Source organism: Orcinus orca, chromosome 20 (genome assembly GCF_937001465.1).
Source record: "Orcinus orca chromosome 20, mOrcOrc1.1, whole genome shotgun sequence".
NCBI classification, from domain to species: domain Eukaryota; kingdom Metazoa; phylum Chordata; class Mammalia; order Artiodactyla; family Delphinidae; genus Orcinus; species Orcinus orca.
This window is the reverse complement of record NC_064578.1, coordinates 45,473,001-45,490,607: the sequence shown is the minus strand read 5'-3', so window position 1 is coordinate 45,490,607 and position 17,607 is coordinate 45,473,001. Positions and strand designations below refer to the sequence as shown.

Here is a 17,607-nt window from a genome sequence, read left to right as displayed (position 1 = left end):
CGGACTAGATTTTCCTCCTCCCCCCGCCCCGATTCCCTACCGGCCAGGCCGGGCTGCCCCCTGCCACCCTCGCTGGCCATTTTCGGGTCGCGAGGGGGCGTGGTTGTTTCTTGTGGTTGTGTGTGTTTGTTGTTCGGGTTTTAAAAAAAAAGGGAAATTGAGACTGCAAGTGGGGGAGGTGGTGGGTTTGGGGGGGTCTCCCCCGATCCAGGCGTGTCCCCCCTTGTAAACGAGTCTCCTTTATTGCCTGCCTCTGCTGTGAATTAACTTGTTCCGTGTATTAAACTGGGCCTGACCCCTCTGCCCACGTCGTCTGCCTCGTTCTCCAGGCTGGTTTGGGGCATCACCAAGAAGGGGAGATGGGGCCTCACTGGGGGAGAAGCAACCGAGGTTAACAGCTGGAGCTGGCCCTACGTCCATCTCCCCCCAGCTCCCCTCTGCACCCCGCCTTTCTCTGGCTTTGTCCCAGCTCCTCCCTGCCTCGCTGGAAAGGAGAAGGGGGGGGATGGGGTGGAGGGGGCTCCCACCCAGCCAGCTGTGGTTGCCCTGGCAACGGACTGCTGCAGCTGCAACGGGGAAGCAGTGAGGAGGGAGGCGGGAAGCTGGGGACTGGGGGAAGGGAAGGGATGGAAAGATGAAGACTGGGGGCTGGCCCCTCCCCTCGGGGCCGTTGGTAGGGATCAGGGGTGCCAGGGGCGCCTCACCCTACACCCAGACGTCACCTGGAGCTCCCTATCCCGATGTGGGGCAAAGAACAGAGGGGAATGGGCCATGGGATATAGATCCAGGGACATTAGGAGGAAGACAGATTTGGGTGAGGTGAGGTGAGGAGTGAGAACCAGGACACAAGAACAGTCAGGAGAGAGACAGACAGGAGTCACACATTTATAGAGAATGAGAAAAAGAGCAGGAGAGGGAAGACGTAGACCTGGAGGGAGATGTAGATGAAGAGGGCCAGAGGAATTATGGTGGAAGAGGACAGAAGAGATGATTTAGTGGGAGAGAGGCAATAATAGTAATAAAAAACAGCAGACACATGGGGAGAGACAGAGGAGGAAGTACAGGGATCTGGAGAGAGAAGCAGAAGAGATTCCATGTGGGGAGGCAGGGAACCAGGGCACGTAAAATAGGAGAGCGGAAGAGAGACTAAGAGCGGGGAGGCACATTTGGGGAGAGAGATGAAGTTAGGACCCAGCACAGGCGAAGTCCTAGGACAATGCCACAGAGATGAGATTTCAGGGGAGAGGACACAAAGAATTTAGGGAGACAACAGAAAAATCTGGAGAGAGCCAAGAGCGGGAAGGGATTCAGAGCCTGGGTGAGGGGAGAGCCAGAGGCGGGGTGGGAGGCAGAGGAGACTGGGGGAGGGTCGAGGAGGGCGCCCGGGCCCGCGAGAGGGGGACAGGCAGAGGAAGTGGAAAACTGGGGCAAGATGGGGAAGGGACGAGCAGGGCACAGTTCAGGCGAGCGCGCAGGCTGGCGTGTGCGAGTTGTGGGGTGTTGGAAGTTGGTGTGTGTCACAGGCGCCAGGAGAGGATGTGAGAACAGCTTGTTCCGCCGTTTCCGTGCTGGAGGGGGGAGGGCAGCATGGGTTGAGGATGGGGCCTCAGGGAGGGCGGAGACAGGGAGAGTGTCTGGAACACTCTAGAATTTTTAGGAGATGTGGAAATAGCTGGTCCACCTCCTCTGGAAAAAGGATATATAACCGTTTTGGAAAAAGATTTGTTGTGTGTGGGGGGGGCGGGTGTGTGTGTGCGGGAGAGTCTAGGTTACAGAAGCATCAGGTTTGAGCACGGAAACGGTAAACTCCATCACAGGTAAATGTCTAGGTGGGCCAGAAAGCCCCAGCCGTGGGGCCAGCCCTGTCAAGAGAAGGGGCTGCTTCTCAGATCCAGGTGGAGCTGGACCTAGACTTCCCACCAGAAGCTGGACCTTGGGATTCTCACATGAAATTTCGAGGTCTGGAAAATAAGTTTGACCCTGATCCCCGGGTCAAACTGCGAAAGTGTTTCGCCAGGGCAGCTGCAGATCTGGGCCCAGGAGTTTAAGACCGCTCCCAGCTAGGAGAGCCCCTAGGCCCGGGGCTGAGGTCCCCGGACACCTCCACCTCTCCCCGAGCCCCCGGGGCCTGGAAGCAGGGGCTGCTCTTCACTCCAAACCACCGACTGGCTGACTGGCAGAGGGAGGCCTACTCCCACCGAGGGCGGGTGCGGTGCCAATGAGCTGGCACCGGCAGGGTGTGGCCTGGGGCGACAGCCCCGCTCAAGGAGGCAGGGCCCCTCAGTTCCGAGTCTTGCTGCAGAGGACAGAGTTACCAAGCTCGAAATCCAGCTTTCTTTCTGTACCATCTCCAGATTTTAAAAAGTTGACCATTAATTTTAAAACCAACACAACTCCATGGGCCGGGTCTGGCTTTTAGGCCTCAAGTATATGAATTCTGAGGTAAAACCTTCCTCTTTTTAACTTAAGAATTTCTTGCATTCGGGGGAACTCCCCGGCGGTGCAGTGGTTAGGGACTCCGTGCTCTCATTAAATTCCTTACATTCTGAGTGTTGGATTTCTGTCACTTGGGTTTCAAGAGAAAGAGAATGGTGCTCCCTGGTTCTTAGGGGTGTGTGCGTGCATCGGGGGGGTGACGGCGTTTGGGACAAGGGGGACAGGAGGAGGGGGCTGACGCTGGATCACACCCGCCTCTCAGGGAGTCCAGGCAGCTGCTCAGCTAGCGAAGACACAAGCCACTTCTATGAAACATTTATTTCCTTTAAAACCTCCAGAAACATGCCAGAAAATCTCAAGACGGGGATGGGGTGGGGGGTGGGGGGAGATAATAAAGAATAAAAAAATCCAAATGAAACAAATCAACATAAAAAAAAAAAACCCTGCTGCTATCTTCAGCCATCAGATAGAACACCAAACTCAAATTAAATGTGCTTTGCAGAGATCCTTTAGAAATAACAGACAACAAAACCCAAAATCATAATTTACACTTGTCGATGTACATGATTAGGTCCCCAAAATGATTCAAATGATCTGAAGATGTGAGGAGACAACTTAAAAAAACAAAAACGGGTGGGGGAGGGGTGAGCCCCAGGTTAGGGTCTGAGGAAAGGGTGGGGTGGTAAGTGGTCCTGGAGAACCCTCCCCAAAAGGGACCCGGGAAGAGGGGCAGAGACATCACAGTAGCTGGCCAGGGCTGAGGACCCGGCAGGCAGGCGCCCCTCGCAAACCACAGGTGAGGGAGAGGAGATGGCAGACCTGAGGGCCTTTCTTGCGGGACTGCAGTGCTGCCGAGGGGCCAGAGGTTGATGGCAGGGAGGCACGACGAGGGTCCTTTTCTCTTGCTCCTTCAACGTCTGTGTCCTGTGCGGTCGGTGCCCAGAGCCTCCTTCCCTGAGGTCTCCGGCCCCAGAGAGGAGGCGGCGCGGTCTCCGGACGGGACTGGACCGCCCGGTGCTGGCCCCCCGCCGGAGCGAGCCGCTCTCAGCTGGGCCCCCCGGCCCGCCTGCCCACCCTGCTTTCGTCCCCAGCCCACGGGGGACGCGCCTCGGTCCTCAGCTTGAGGTTGGGGGAATCCACAGACTGTGGCCGTACAGACTTGTTCTGGCGCAACTCCACATGAAAAAATAAATATATATATATATATTTTTGTTTGTTTGTTTTTAAAGGAAAAAAAGAAACTGTTTCCTGGGTGAACAGCGTAGTACCACACCGGCCTGGCTGCCTGGCCAGCTGCCCCTTATTGCCTCGAGAGAACCAGCGTCTTGTGGGGTTAGCACAGCAAGGCGCTCCCCGGGGAGCACAGTGACGGTGTCCGACGTTGCTGCTGCTACTGCGGGGCCTACGAGATGGGCCGAGGGGCTTTGCAAAGGGAAACAAAAGCGGAGAGGAGAGGGAGGCTGCCTCCCTCCGGCCCGGACCTGACGGCTCCGTGGAGCCCCTCCCGGTGCCCGGGAGGGGCCGGGGCTGACGAGCTGGGGAGGAGGAGGGGTGGGCTGTGCCGGCTCTGCCGCTGGGCCTGGCCGGGTCAGCAGCTCGCAGGCGGAGGGGCCCAGGTGCCGTGGCCTCTGGCAGTCAAGGGACTGGTAGACAAAGGCTGGAGAAATGGTCCCGAGCGTGCAAATACCTTCCCCCTCAAAGAAGTTAACTGGATGCTGGGGTTTCCTCGCTCCACCCTGGGACCTCCCAGGACAATAAATGAAACTCTAAGAAAGTGCTCCTGGTTGCTTTTTGGAGGATAGGGTAGGGAGGGGGCAATGTCCATGCTTTCTGGAGCCAGTGCACCAGGGACCGAGAGCCCTGGCCCACTTCCACGCCGGCCCGCACCTCTCCGGGCATGAGGGGAGAGCGGGATGGTTTCCCGCTGTGATTTCTCAGGCAGGGGTCTTGGCCCCATAAGCCCAGATGCTGCTGTACGTGGTGAAGAAACCCGGTTCGGGGATTCCTGGAGCTGTGGGGTTTGGAGACTCACTCCTGCCCTCCACCCCCTTCCTACAGCTTCCAGTGGCTTGGTCCTAGGAAGAGGCTGGATGTGGATGGCAGGATGGGACCCTGGGGGCAGTGTGGGCGTGGCCCAGCCCCCAGGAACCTCAGATGGCGGCTCAGAGGGAGACCACGTCGCCCTCTGGGGCTCGAGGGCCAGGAGTGGACCCCAGCTCACAGCCCCGTGAGGCCTCCCTCAGGTCCCACTGCCACCCCGAGTGTCCGTGTCCACGGGAGGGCGGTGGGGCCCTGGCTGCATAGCTCGGTCACACCTGCAACCAGAAGCCGGGCTGAAGGAGAGGACAGCAGGAGCCCCCGGTCTGCTCAGGCGGAGGGGGGCAGGTGGCGGCCTCTCCACCTCAGAGTTCCTTCTTTTCCCTGCAGAAGATCTCGGCGAACTTGCGCAGCTGCTCGCTGGCGGCCTGGGACTCCTCCTGCAGCCGCTGGTTGTTCTGCCTCAGGCTGGCCACCTCCGACTGCAGCACTGCCTTGTCTTGCTTCTCCTGCGGGGGCGGGGGCTGGCATCAGCGGGCGCACCTTGAATGGCTCCCCGGGGCCTGCGAGCCCTGCTAGGCCGTGGTTTAGAGCCAGGCTGCCAGGGTTCAAATCCCAGCTCTGCTTCTCAACAGCTGAGCAACCTTGGGCAAGTCTCGGCCCCAGTTTCCTCCGCTCTAAAAGGGGCAGTTGAGAGGTCTCCCTGAGGTCACAGGTGTTGAGCTCTTAGAACACAGCCTGACGTGCAGTAACTGACAAGCATCACTAATTAGGAGCACTCATTCCACACTCACAGCCACCCAAGGGTTGGGGACTGTTGTTACCCCCATTTTCCTGGAAGAGGAGACCGGACCTCACACAGCACGTAGGGGGCTGGGATGTGGCTGCAGGGCTGCCCTTCCAGGACAGTGTAAGATGCTCAGGCAGTGACCTGTGCCAGGTCACACAGCATCAAGGGGTCGGGTGGGATGTGAACCTGGGCCCCTATGACCCCCGTGCTTGAGGCTCCCATGTTCGACTCGGCCACCTTTTGGCTTTTTACCCAAACACATATAAAACGACAAGTGAAAGCCTCTTCCACTCTTATTTCCCCTCACTCTTCCACACCCTGGAGATAAGTACAAGGAACAATCTCGAACGTCGCCTTCTAGCTATCCCTCTGACCCACAGCTCTTAAACATGTTTTAAGTATGATGATGTTCTAGGAAACGGTCTTGCCACTTGCTTAATCTTCTGCTTGAGTTACTGGACTTCTTTTGTATGTTAGTAAATACACAGATCTCTGTGACTACTTTAATTGCCTGCAGACCGTTCCGCTGCGCGGGTGTCCTGTCATTTATATAACCATTCTCCTGTCGACGGACAGCTGCACTGGCTCCAATTTTTTATCGCCAGCGGTGCAGCAGCGAACATCCCTGCTCATGGGTCTCTTCGTGCCCGTGCTTGAAATTCTGTTGGACAAGTTCCCACAGTGAAACTGCTGGGTCGACAAGGTACGCAATTACAGTTTTGACAAATATTGTCCGACTGCCCTCCAAAAAGGCTGGACCAATTTATTCTCCCGCCAAGAGGGTATGAGGGTTTCTCTGTGTGCTTTACCAGCGTTCCCTACTGTCACTTTTTACTCTTCACTCATGACTACATTCGAAGCTGGGCGGCCTCCCCTAGAATAGATGGGGTGTGGGTGGGGACGGGTGCCTCAGCCTCGCTGTCCCCCGCCACCCTCCGGGGGGGCCTGGAATTGCGATGGGGAGGTGCGCGCCACGTGAGGCGGCCGCTTGGCGGCCTTACCTTCTGGAGGTCCGTGTGCAGCTGTTTCAGCATCACTTCCAGTTGGTACACCTTGCCTGTCAGATCCAGGGGTGGCTCCTCACTGGAAGGACAGGGGGCAGGGTCAGGCTCTTGGCCCACAGCTGGGAGGAGCCCGGGATACAGGCTCCCTCTTGTCCCTGAGGCTCTGGGGAGTCCTTTTCTTGCTGGAGGAGAAGGCCACGCTCCACCTGGCGAGGGCACGTCTGTGGATGTCGATGTGGGTCGTGGGAGCACCAGGCCTGCTGTGTGTGCACTCCTCCAGAGGATGGACCATGCGTGTGCTTTTGGGAGAAACTCCCCCCACGTGTGACCACCTCAGGTGGCACAGCACAAAGAACACCCCCCCACGCCCATCCACCGAGCCCCCGGCAGGCCCGAGCATCGCTCCGGCACATGGGGCATGTAAGTGGGCAAACGGACGGGAGAGCCTGACTGGTGGACAGGACCAGTAACGATACGGACAATAACAGCCCCCCGCTACCGAGAGCCCACCCTGTACCGTGTGAGGTTTCACCTCACAGGGCGGACGGTGGTTTCCCCACTGGACAGAGGGGAAACCCAGGCTCAGGCGGGGGCTCTGCACCCAGGACCCCAGCCTGTGGCTCCCCCTCTGTGCAGATTCCCCAGGCCTGGGCCCGCCTGGCCCCTGCAGAGGAGGGCAGGCAGCCGAGAAGGCTCCACTGGAAGCTGTGGGAACGCACACACCCGGCAGGGATGCCGGGGTCGGGGAGGCGCGTGGGCTGCAGCAGACGAGAGGGAGACGGGGGTGGGGGGGGGTCTCCGCCCAAGAAGGGGAGAGGACTCGGCCCTCCCGCCTCTCCCACCCTTTCCTCCCTGCTGGTGCTGCATCTTGGGGAGCTGCAGCCACAATGGGAGACAGGAGGCAGGTGGAGGGAGGTCAACAGTTCAGGGCAAAAGGCGTCCAGGAGCGTGCCCGGAGGTCCCGCCATTTCCACACCCACCCTGCTCCCACCCCTGCCACGGTGCCCCATCTGTAACCACCCAGTTCTGCTATTAGAGTGGGGCCAATCTTTGGTGGAGGTTGAGTTCTAAAGCCACTGTGTGAAGCAAAAAACAAGGAGAGTCAAAACCACCCTCGAAAATTGCTTCAACTGCCCATAAAGTACAGTGCACGACTGCTGTATACAGAACTCTGCACGGTGAGGTGTGCAGATGAGTGTGAAATGCACTACTGAAATCCACGGACATGCAAACATGCCATTTCCATCCTCTCTCCCTCTTTGTAGTTCTATTTTCTGCCAAGCTGGTGCGGATGAATCTGCTGCACTACATGTGAGATGCCACATGTGAGATGCCCGCCTCCCCGTCCTCCTTCCTCCCCCGGAAGCCTCGTGAGGGCAGGGCTTGGGCCTCCATCACCGCTGTGTCCCCAGACAGCCCGGCACGGGGCCTGCCGGGGAAGAGTGAGAGGTAAATGTCAGGGGAACACATGCGTAATTCAGGAACCTGCAGAGGAGGAGACCCGGGAGCAGACAGACGGGAGGCTGAAGGCCGGGAGCGGGCTGACAGAGGGGGCAGACGAGAGGCCCGGGGGCGGGGGGGAGACTGGGGGGCACTACTTAGCGATTCTGCAAGTTGGCAGTGAAACAATCCTGAGTGCTGATCACAGGGCTGACCCCGACTTGGTCCCTGCTGGGCCCCAGCACGTGGGTTAGTCCAAAGTCTGTCAGGTGAGAGGGGCGGTTGCTCCTGCAGCTACTGCCCAGGGGGTGGTGGGGTGACCTGCCCGGCGGCCTCTCACCCAGCGTGGGGGAAGGAACCTCACCTCATGGTAGGGGTAGTCCTGGGGGTCGGGGGCCCCCTCTCCAGGCTCAGTTGGCTGTGGACAGGACTGTGCGCTGGCGGGATGTCCGGGCTCAGAGCTGGGTCGTTGAGAGAGAAGAGCGAGACGGCTCTTTGCACTGCCGGGCAGAGGGGGGCGGTGGTCGGCAGGGCTCCCGGCTCCTCCTCACCCCACCCCCTCCCCCAGTGACCAAGCCCTCCCTGGAAACTCCAGGACACTGCCAATCACACCCCGGTGAGATCACACAGGCACGTAGGATGGATTCTTGCCAAAATACCAAACCAAATCAGGACACAAACAACAATAACCCGTCCTGATTCTGAGCAAGCCTCCAGACCCGATGACCAGCTTATACAAAATACAAGGGACAGAGAAAGAAATTAAGTTGCGGTGTGGGGAAGTGACCACCCCAACTGGGCAGAAGTGACCTGGTACCGTCAATAAATAAACGGTAGGGGGAAAAGTGGCCAGAAGTGGATGGGGCTGACGCCGGGTGACGAGGATGTGGGGATTCATCATCCTAGTTCTGAGAATGTAAAACTTCAAAAGCAAAAAGGAAAGCGAAACAGAGGATATCAGGTATACGGAAGAGAGAAGAAAATCACAGGGGGCTGCCTGTTAAAGCAAAGCTTCCCGGGTCCCACCCCAGACACGTGACTGGCTCTGGGGGAGGGGCCCGAGCACCTGCATGTTCAGATGGGACCATTAGGTGATCCTTCTATAATGGCAAGAACTGGTGACAGTCCTGATGCATCCAAAAAGCAGCTGGCTGAGTGAGCCCTAGGACAGCCAGACAATGGAATGTGCGGGGAGCGAACCACCAGAGGTGGGGCTGCGTGTCGCCCCGTGGGGAGAGGGCACCGCTACCTGGCAAAGGCGGGCTCCTTTACATCTCTGTGCTCAAAGAACAGCACAGTGAAAACCCAAATACCCTTCCCCAAGACCCACCCACTGTTAACAGTTTGCCACACTTACTTTCTGCGTGTGTGTGTGTGTGTGTGTACTTTTTTTTTTTTTTTTTGCAGTACGCGGGCCTCTCACTATTGTGGCCTCTCCCGTTGCGGAGCACAGGCTCCGGACGCGCAGGCTCAGCGGCCGTGGCTCACGGGCCCAGCCGCTCCGCGGCATGTGGGATCTTCCCGGACTGGGGCACGAACCTGTGTCCCCTGCATCGGCAGGCGGACTCTCAACCACTGCGCCACCAGGGAAGCCCTGTGTGTGTGTGTATTTTATTCCCTAACCATTTGAGAGTAAATTGCCGACATCCTGGTACTTCATCTCTGTGTACTTCACTACCCATCTCCAAAAAGTAAAGACATGCTCCTATATAATCATGAAACAACATCGTACTCAGGAAATTTAACATTTATATGGTATTACTGTCTAATAGATAGTCATCTTGAAATTTCTCCAATTCTCTAAATAACATCCTTTATAGCTGTGGTTTTCTGTCTTGGATACAATATTTCTTCTCTTCGAAAATACTTTTCTATAAACAGTTTCAAACAGGCCCCAAAGCAGAGAAAAGAGCATCATGGGTCCTCATGAACCCATCGCCAGTTTCAACACTTTTCAACATACTCTGGTTCCCTCCCCTGCACTCTCTTTGGTTTTTTTATTCCCCTGATCACTCTTCTCCTTTACGTTTTAAAAACAGCTTATTGTGGTTTAACCAACATACAACCAACTGCGCACGCTGAAAAGTGTACAATCTGGCCCGGTGACGGTGGCAGCCGAGCCTCAGTCGCCTCATCTGTAAATGGGATCCTAATACATCCCTCAGACTGAAGCGCAGAAGAGACGATGTTTGTAAAGTGATAACGTGCCGGCTGAGGAGATGCTCCGTCATGTCACTGTGGCCGCAGAGTTACCTCCTTCAGGAAGCGCCCCCCACCCCCGAGCTCATCAGGCCTCTGGACAGCAGCGCTGGGCCACTGCCTGGCAGCCACTCCCCCGTGGTTCTGGAGTGTGAGGCTGGGGTATCCCTGAGGCCGGGCCTTGTATTCTCCGTTGCTCTCCCTCCTGCCATGCCCTCCCCACCCCAGAGGCCTGACTGCCTTCATCCCGTGGCTTGGGGAGAGGCTGCAGGACAGGATGGAAGCAATGAATGGAAGCAAAGAGGGAGGAGCTTCCTCCAGGGCCACCTGTCAGATGCGGGCTGGCTCACACGTGGAAATAAGAAGGATGTGTATCGTATGGGTCTGGTTTAACAGATCCTGCTCTGTGCCAGGCCCATGCTGGGCACCCAGTGGTGACTGAGACAGCCCCGGGTCTTGCCATCATTAGAAAGCAAGGGCACAGGCAGAGGGGTCAGGGCTATAGGAGCCCAGAGGAGGTGCCTGATCCAGACTAAGGGATATCAGGGAAGGCTTCCTGGAGGAGGGACAGCAAAGCTGTGGCCTAAAAGATGAAAAATGAGCCAGAAGAATATGGTCTTGTCTGTCAGGGTTTCACAGATGAGGGAACCGAGGCTTAGAAAGGTAAAGCCGCTTGCCCAAAGTCACACGGGAGAGAAGTGGCAGAGACCGCCAGCCGTTCCTCATGGTTTTTCCTTCCCCTTCTCGGTAATAGCACATCACAAATTTCAGCCTCGTGCATGGCCTCACACCCCAGCTTGCCCTGGCCCTGGAACAAGGTGTGGCCGTGACACTCTGACCAATGGGAAGCGAGTGTAGGAGGAGTATAAGGCTTTGGGAAATGTCCTCAGAGCTGGACGTGATGGCCAGAGCTCTAGTGGCCTGACTGTGAGGGTGAGGCACCCCAGGAACGGCAGAGCAGGCGCAGAAGGGGCTTGAGCTCTAATGCGTCTGTGGAAATGCCTTGCCAGCCCCAGACTGCCCACCCCAGGAATTTTTGCTGCATACAATCTTGTTTGTTTAAGTCACTGTTAATTTGGATTTTCTGCCATTTGCAGCCAAAGTATGTCTAAGTACAATTTGGATTATGGCAACTCTGCACACTGTAATAATAACAGAAAGTACTGTCTGCTGAGAGCGTGTTCTGTGCCCGACACGTTTTACACACAGACTCCTCCCCGCGGCTCCAGGCAGTGGGTGCAGTCTCATCCCAGTTTTGTAGACAAGGTAACTGGGGGAATCAGACAGATGAAGACATTTGCCCAGGACTGCACAGTGACCAAGGGACAGGGCAGGATGTGAACCCCGCTCCCCCTCATTCTGGAACCCGAGTGTGTCCCCCTTCAAAGCCCCAAGACCCTCTGTGGATACTTCCAGAAGAGAGAAGGGAGTAGGGATCTGGCGGGCCTGGGTGGAAGGTGCCTACCTTCGTATGCCTTGGCTGCGTTTACGAGGCTGGACCACTCAAGGCCAGCAGCCGTGTCGGGCAGCGGCATCATCCCTGGGTCCAGGCGCCGCAGGGGCCGGTCCCGCCCATCGGCCAGTGAGAGCTCGGAGGCTGAGATGGTGGCTGCGGGGGGACAGCGGAGAGGGGAGATGGGTGAGTGACAACGTGTGAGAAACAAAGAAATTAACACATTATGTTACACTTCATATACAATTATGTAACATTATGTAACTGTTATACCTGTTAACGTATAATTAAACGAGTACATTATATTTATTAGACGATAAATGCCAGGGAAAACACCCAGCAGGGTAAGGGGGTAGGAGCGTTGGATGTTTACGTAGGTACGATTTTAGGGTGCTGGGGGAGGCCTCGCTGAGAAGATGGCCTTTGCACAAAGCTCTGAAGGAAGGGGGGGGCGGGGCGGGGGCACTTGGGGGAAGAGCATTCTGGGCAGCTGAAAAAGCCCTGAGGCAGGAACATGCCTCGAGGTTTCAGAAACATTGAGGGGGCCCGCGTGGCTGGGACAGAAGGAGAGGCAGAGAGCAGTGGGAGGTGAAGTCACAGGTGACAGTGCTGGACTGTGTGAGGCCCTGTGGGCCATGACGAGAACTTTCTCTCTTCACCTGGGTGACATGGAGCCACAGGTGGGCCCTGAGCAGGGAGGGGTGTGACCTGTCACAGGTGTCCAAAGGGTCCCTCTGGCTTCGTGTGGGGGACAGACGGTAGGCGGGGGGAGCGGGGAGCAGGGAGGCAGTGGGGAGGCCCCTGCGATGGTCCAGGGAGTGAGATGAGGGTGGACAGGACCAGGTGGGGCTGCAGGGACAAGTGGACGGATCCTGGGTCTATTTTATAGGTGGAGTCAATAGTATTTCCTGAGAGCAGATGTGGGCGTGAGACAGAGAAGGGTCCAGGATGACTTCAAGATCTTGGAGCTGGTACCGAGACGGGGAAGGCTGGGGGTGGGACCGAAAGTTAGTTTCTGGGGGCGTGTGAGATGCCTCAGACACCCGTGGGGCGCTGGCCACGTGAGTTTTGGGGTGGAGGAGCGAGTGCCAGGCTGCAGATACAACGTGGGGCGCTTCGGCGTACGGATGACGCTTAGACGTGGCAGGGTCACCGTGGGGAGACCTGGTCGGTTCAGGTATGACACGCTGGGTAGAGAAAGAGTCTCAGGGTGTTGGAAGTGACAGATGGCACAAGCACCGCACCAACAGCTGCATTTGCTGCAGAGACAGAGTGAGTCCCCCGTGCTGGGCTTAGGCCCCCGGCCTCAGCTCACCGAGGCCTCACAGCCCCTAAAGGGAAGGGGAGAGAGGATGACAGTGAAGCATAGAGGTCAGGAGGTGACTCAGGCAGGAAGAGCCATGTCCCCAAGGAGCGTGTCCTCTCTGCGGGCACCATGCTGGGTGTTACAGGGATCATCTCACAGTCCCACCTCCAATTAGCCGGGAGGGAGGTGCTGCTATGACCCTGTGAGGCAGAGGGGGCAGCCTACACTCAGAGCGGGAAGCTCCCTTGCCTGCAGACTCACGCTCGCCAGTGGTGGCACTTGGGTGTGACACGTGGGGTCTGACACTGACCCTGCTCTAAGCCCAACCCCACACGCCTCTGGTGTTCAGAGGGTCCCTGTTAATATCCTATTTTAACCCTGCTCTCTAGTCCAGAGGCACAAACCTGACTGATAACGGATTAGAATGCTCGCTCCTGGTGACAGCACACTAACAGAAACATACGTAAACAGCTGTTTTTTTTTTCAGCGCTTACTGCATATCAGGCATTGAGCTTAGTGTTTTCCATGAAGAACTTGTTGGATTCTCGGATTAACCCAGTGAAGTGGGCACTGTTTTTGCCCACGTTTTTACAGGCACAGATAGGTTACAGCTGTAACTTCAGGACCTGGGCTACAAACTTGGGCCATCCAGCTCTCAGGACATGCGGTGCTAGTAAGTGTTGCCCAGTGAATGAAAGCTCAGGGGAATCAATGAGGGCAGGAAGGATGCCGAGCCCTTGACCTCCATGCTCTCCATCTCCAGCCTCCTAGCATCTCACTACTGAGCGGGTGAGGGTTGCGGGAGCAGCTGTCACAGCCAGGCAAGCTATCAGTGGGCGCTGCTGTGCGAGGCTCCTTGGCATGGAGAGCCCTTCATCCATGAAGCCCAGGCCTTGGCTGACGGCATCTCTTCAGCCCCGACGTGGCTTGGGAAGGGCTCTCGAGCAGGCATGGAGAGGTGGACAGGCCCAGGGCCCCCGGCCACACTGAGGCCAGATGGGACTCTCTGTGGTTCAGGGGGACAGGGGAGTCAGACGGGCAAAGAGAGGTATATGTGTGTGCTTCATGAGACAGAGGGCCCTGGGCTGTGGTTCCCGTAGGGACCCAGACAACCTGGACCCGGCTCTTAGGGAGCCCCCAGTCCAACAGGGGAGACAGACTCATTCCCACACAGTGACAGCCCGGAGTGAGTGGGGCTGTGATGGGAAAACATAAGGCAGAGTGAGCAGGATGGGATGGGAGCAAGCCAGGGGGCTGTGGGGGCCCAGAGGAGGCGTCTGACTCAGCCTGGCAGCCTGGCTGGGGAAGGAGGATTTCCTGGAGGCAGCAGCATCTTTTTTTTTTTTTTTGATGTGGGCCATTTTTTAAAAAATTAATTAATTAATTTATTTTTGGCTGTGTTGGGTCTTTGTTGCTGCATGTGGGCGTTCTCTAGTTGCGGCGAGCGTGGGCTACTGTTCATTGTGGTGCACGGGCTTCTCATTGCGGTAGCTTCTCTTGTTGCAGAGCACAGGCTCTAGGCACATGGGCTTCAGGAGTTACGGCACACAGGCTCAGTAGTTGTAGCTCGTGGGCTCTAGAGTGCAGACTCAGTAGTTGTGATGCACAGGCTTAGTTGCTCCACGGCACGTGGGATCTTCCTGGACCAGGGGTTGAACCCGTGTCTCCTGCACTGGCAGGTGGATTCTTAATCACTGCGCTACCAGGGAAGTCTCTGATGCAGACCATTTTTAAAGTCTTTGTTGGATTTGTCACAGTATTGCCTCTGTTTTATTTTTTGTTTTTTTTTTGGCCCAAAGGCATGTGGGATCTTAGCTCCCCGACCAGGGATCGAACCCGCACCCCTTGCACTAGAAGGCGAAGTCTTAACCACTGGACTGCCAGGGAAGTCCTGGCAGTGGCATCTTAGGCGAGACTGAAAGGATGAAGCAGAGCTACTCAGGGGCATTCTGTCTGCCCTGTGTGGGTCTGTGACCTTTGTGCACATTACCCCTGCCCTGGCCCCTCTCGCCTTCTCCTCACGATGTCACAATTGCCTACTATGTGTCGGGTCCTGCCTGCAGCACGGACAGGGCAGTATAGGCAAGATGCAAATGAAGGAGACACAGAGTGAAGCTGCAAGAGGAACTGCCAAGAAGCTCAGCCCCACAAGGGCAGGGCTGCTCTGACGCGCTCCCGCTGTGTGCCTCGTGCCTAGAGCAGAGCCCGGCTCAGAGCAGGTGCTCAAGAAACATCCGTGGAACGAAGGCAACGGAGGGGCAGGCCGGGTGCTCTGGAGTTTAAGACGGGAGGGATGACGCAGGCTGGAGCTTAAGGGAGGCCTCCAGAGCGATAACTGAGCAAAGCCCTGAAGGAGAAGCAGGAGTTAGTTATCGAGAACAGGGTTAGGGGAAGAGCGTGGCCAGCAGAGAGACCAGCCATGTGGAATGCCCTGAGGCGAGAGAGTGGCGGACAGAAGGATCTAAGGGAGGGTACTGTGAAGTGGAGGGACTGAGGTGGGGCTCCCCCCATGGGGCAAAACACCAGGCAAGGAGCATGGACCCAGATACTAGGTTAATGGGGAGCCATGGAAGAATTTTAAGGGGGGAGATAGAACCCCTCAAAAAAGTCCCAGAGCCTCCTCCAACCCATCCCCTGCAATGTACAAAAGGGTTCCATCTAGATGCTACAGGGGCACAGGTCCTCAGCTGAAACCCTTGGGGTGGACACATCTCTGAAGTCAAGATTCGTTGGGATTTGATAAAGTATGATGCGCTATGTATACATACACACCCAGAAGGTCGGCAGTACCCCTATTCAACACACTAGCGCTCCTCAACGAAGCAACGGATCGCTCACACCACGTGGGGTGAAGGAGGACCATAACAGCCTCACACCCGTTCAGGTCGAGCACTGCTGCCCAGCGAGCCTGGCCCAAACTTCTGCTTGGCCTTTCAGTTTCAGAGCCTTTGGGGCTGTGGATAAGGGATTACAGGCTGGGCTGAAGGTACGGCCAACCCCAGCCAGCGCACAGCTTTTTGACGGGGGCCGTGTGCACAGCGCCCCCTTCAGTAATTATTTGCTGATGCTGGTCACACCCCTGTACCCCCTTCCCTTCCAGAGCTGGCAGGCCTGGGGGACGTCACTTACATAAATAAATATTCATGAGGCGATCTGCTTGGTGCTGGAAGAGGGGTCAGGACCCTAGGGATGAGCTCTCCAGTCTGGAGACACCTAGAGAGACTAACACCCTCTCTCTGGTCTCAGATGACCCCAGTCCTTGGGTGCCCCCATCCCTAGGTGACCCCCGGGAGACCCCTGATGCTTGGCCAACAAGCCCTTGTTCTGTGGGTGACAGCCGGTGCTCCATCCTCAGGGCCCCCGCAGCTCCCGTGCGCTTTGGTTCCCTCCGTCAGCTGACTGTGACACTGATGACCCCCAGCCTTTGATCTCTAGGTGAGCTGCGTGCTCGTGCCCCCTTCTCCCACCCCCTCACCCTCACCCAGCTCCCGGGTGCCCGGGCTCACATTTCTTCTCCGGGAAGCCGTTGCCGGTGGCAGGGGTGGTGCTGGGGCCGCCGGGCGGGTGGGCGTGCTGGTGCTGGCGGCGGGCGGGCAGCGTGCTGGAGGGGAAGGCGCAGGTGCTGGTGAAGAGCACGTCGCTGGGCAGGCCCGGCTCCAGGCCGGCAGGGTTGGCAAAGCTGGGCTCCCGACGCCCGCTGCACAGGCTCTCGTCCGACAGCGTCCGCTGCAGGCTCTTCTGTGGCGACTGCTGCCAAGACAGGGGTGGGAGGCGGGACGCCCGGCGCGGTCACGGCCAGGCCCAGCCAGGGTCGCCGTCCTCAGGGGCTTCTTCCCGTCCTGGACGTCTGCGGTCTTTACCCAACCACCAACCATTTCTGCTCCCTTTTTGGTCAACGTACTCCAATTTTCTCCTGGGGATCCCTCCTACCCCCTCTGCAGCCCACCTTATTCTGGAGGGCCGACCCCACCCTCCAGCTCCAGGTGAGGTCAGGGGAGGCAGGGGTGACCCGAGCTGGAGCTTGAGAGCCAGTCATTGGTGGGGACCACGCGGGACAGAGTGCTGGCTTCCCCCAGAGCTCAGGCTGGTGGGAGGGAACCCCGGAGAGACTGCTGCCACCCAGGTCCCCACAAGAGAGCTCGCAGCCAACATGAGGGAGGGAGGGACAAGAGGGAAAAGAAGCAGGGCGTGTGTGAAGGGACTGAGGACGCCTGCTGCTTTGGGCCCCCCACCCCTGGCTCACAAGAGCCTAAATGCCCCCTGGGCCCCGCGCCTGCACTCCTCCTGGTCCTGTGGTCCGGGGGTGGGGGGGTGGGGGCTGGGGGTTGCTTCCAGCCTGGGCTCCACGAGAAGGACGTGAGAGCCAGTAAGAGCATCCCGGTCCAGTCGCGTGAGCTACGGCGGAGGTAAATCCCCTGCAAGCCTGCCAGGCTGGCTCACGCTGTGACCCTGCCCCTGACCAGCTCGACGTCCTGACTCCTGGCTGCGGAGCCGCACACCCAAACAGGCCGGCAGGTGCCGCGGGCAGCGGCGGTGGGCAGGCAGAGGCAGTCCTCCTCCCCCCACCAGCCTGTCTGATTGTGTGCGTGTGTAGGGGGGCAGGGGCGGGGCGGCCTCTACGTACTCTGGCGTCTCTCTCCTGCTCGGGTGCCAGGTTGTCCATGATGATGAGTTTCTTCAGGTCGTCCTCGATGGTGGACTTGTAGTTCTTCCGGGGAGAGCGGAGGTCTCGGAGGGAGGCCCTCAACCGTGGCTGCCCAAAGACGTTTTTGGTGTTGCTGTCTACCTGCCTGGAATGAGAGGGTCATGGTCAAGGTCAGAGGGGTCTCGGGAGGCTCAAGCTGCTTCTCAAGGTTGTCCTGACACGGGAAGGCTGGCCGCCGCTGGGCGAGCGACCGCAGCTTCTCCACAACATCTGGTGAAAGTGGGACAGAGACGCGGT

The 17,607-nt window shown here is 57.8% G+C and overlaps 1 protein-coding gene across 15 annotated transcripts in view; it reads right to left on the bottom strand.

The window, feature by feature from the left end:
- Window positions 1–2,736: 2,736 nt before the first annotated feature.
- The window catches only part of SIPA1L3 (signal induced proliferation associated 1 like 3), a 237,901-nt gene continuing 223,030 nt past the window's right edge, over window positions 2,737–17,607 (bottom strand). For 7 of the 15 annotated variants that reach the window (XM_033413798.2, XM_049702742.1, XM_033413794.2 and 4 more), the window contains 6 exons: window positions 17,290–17,455; window positions 16,172–16,415; window positions 11,372–11,515; window positions 8,072–8,207; window positions 6,265–6,346; window positions 2,737–4,982 (listed from right to left, as the gene is read on the bottom strand). In XM_033413798.2, coding sequence (XP_033269689.1) covers window positions 4,839–4,982; window positions 6,265–6,346; window positions 8,072–8,207; window positions 11,372–11,515; window positions 16,172–16,415; window positions 17,290–17,455 — 916 coding nt within the window. In that variant the 3' untranslated portion in view covers window positions 2,737–4,838. The other 8 variants (XM_033413797.2, XM_033413795.2, XM_033413796.2 and 5 more) reach the window with 8 other exon arrangements.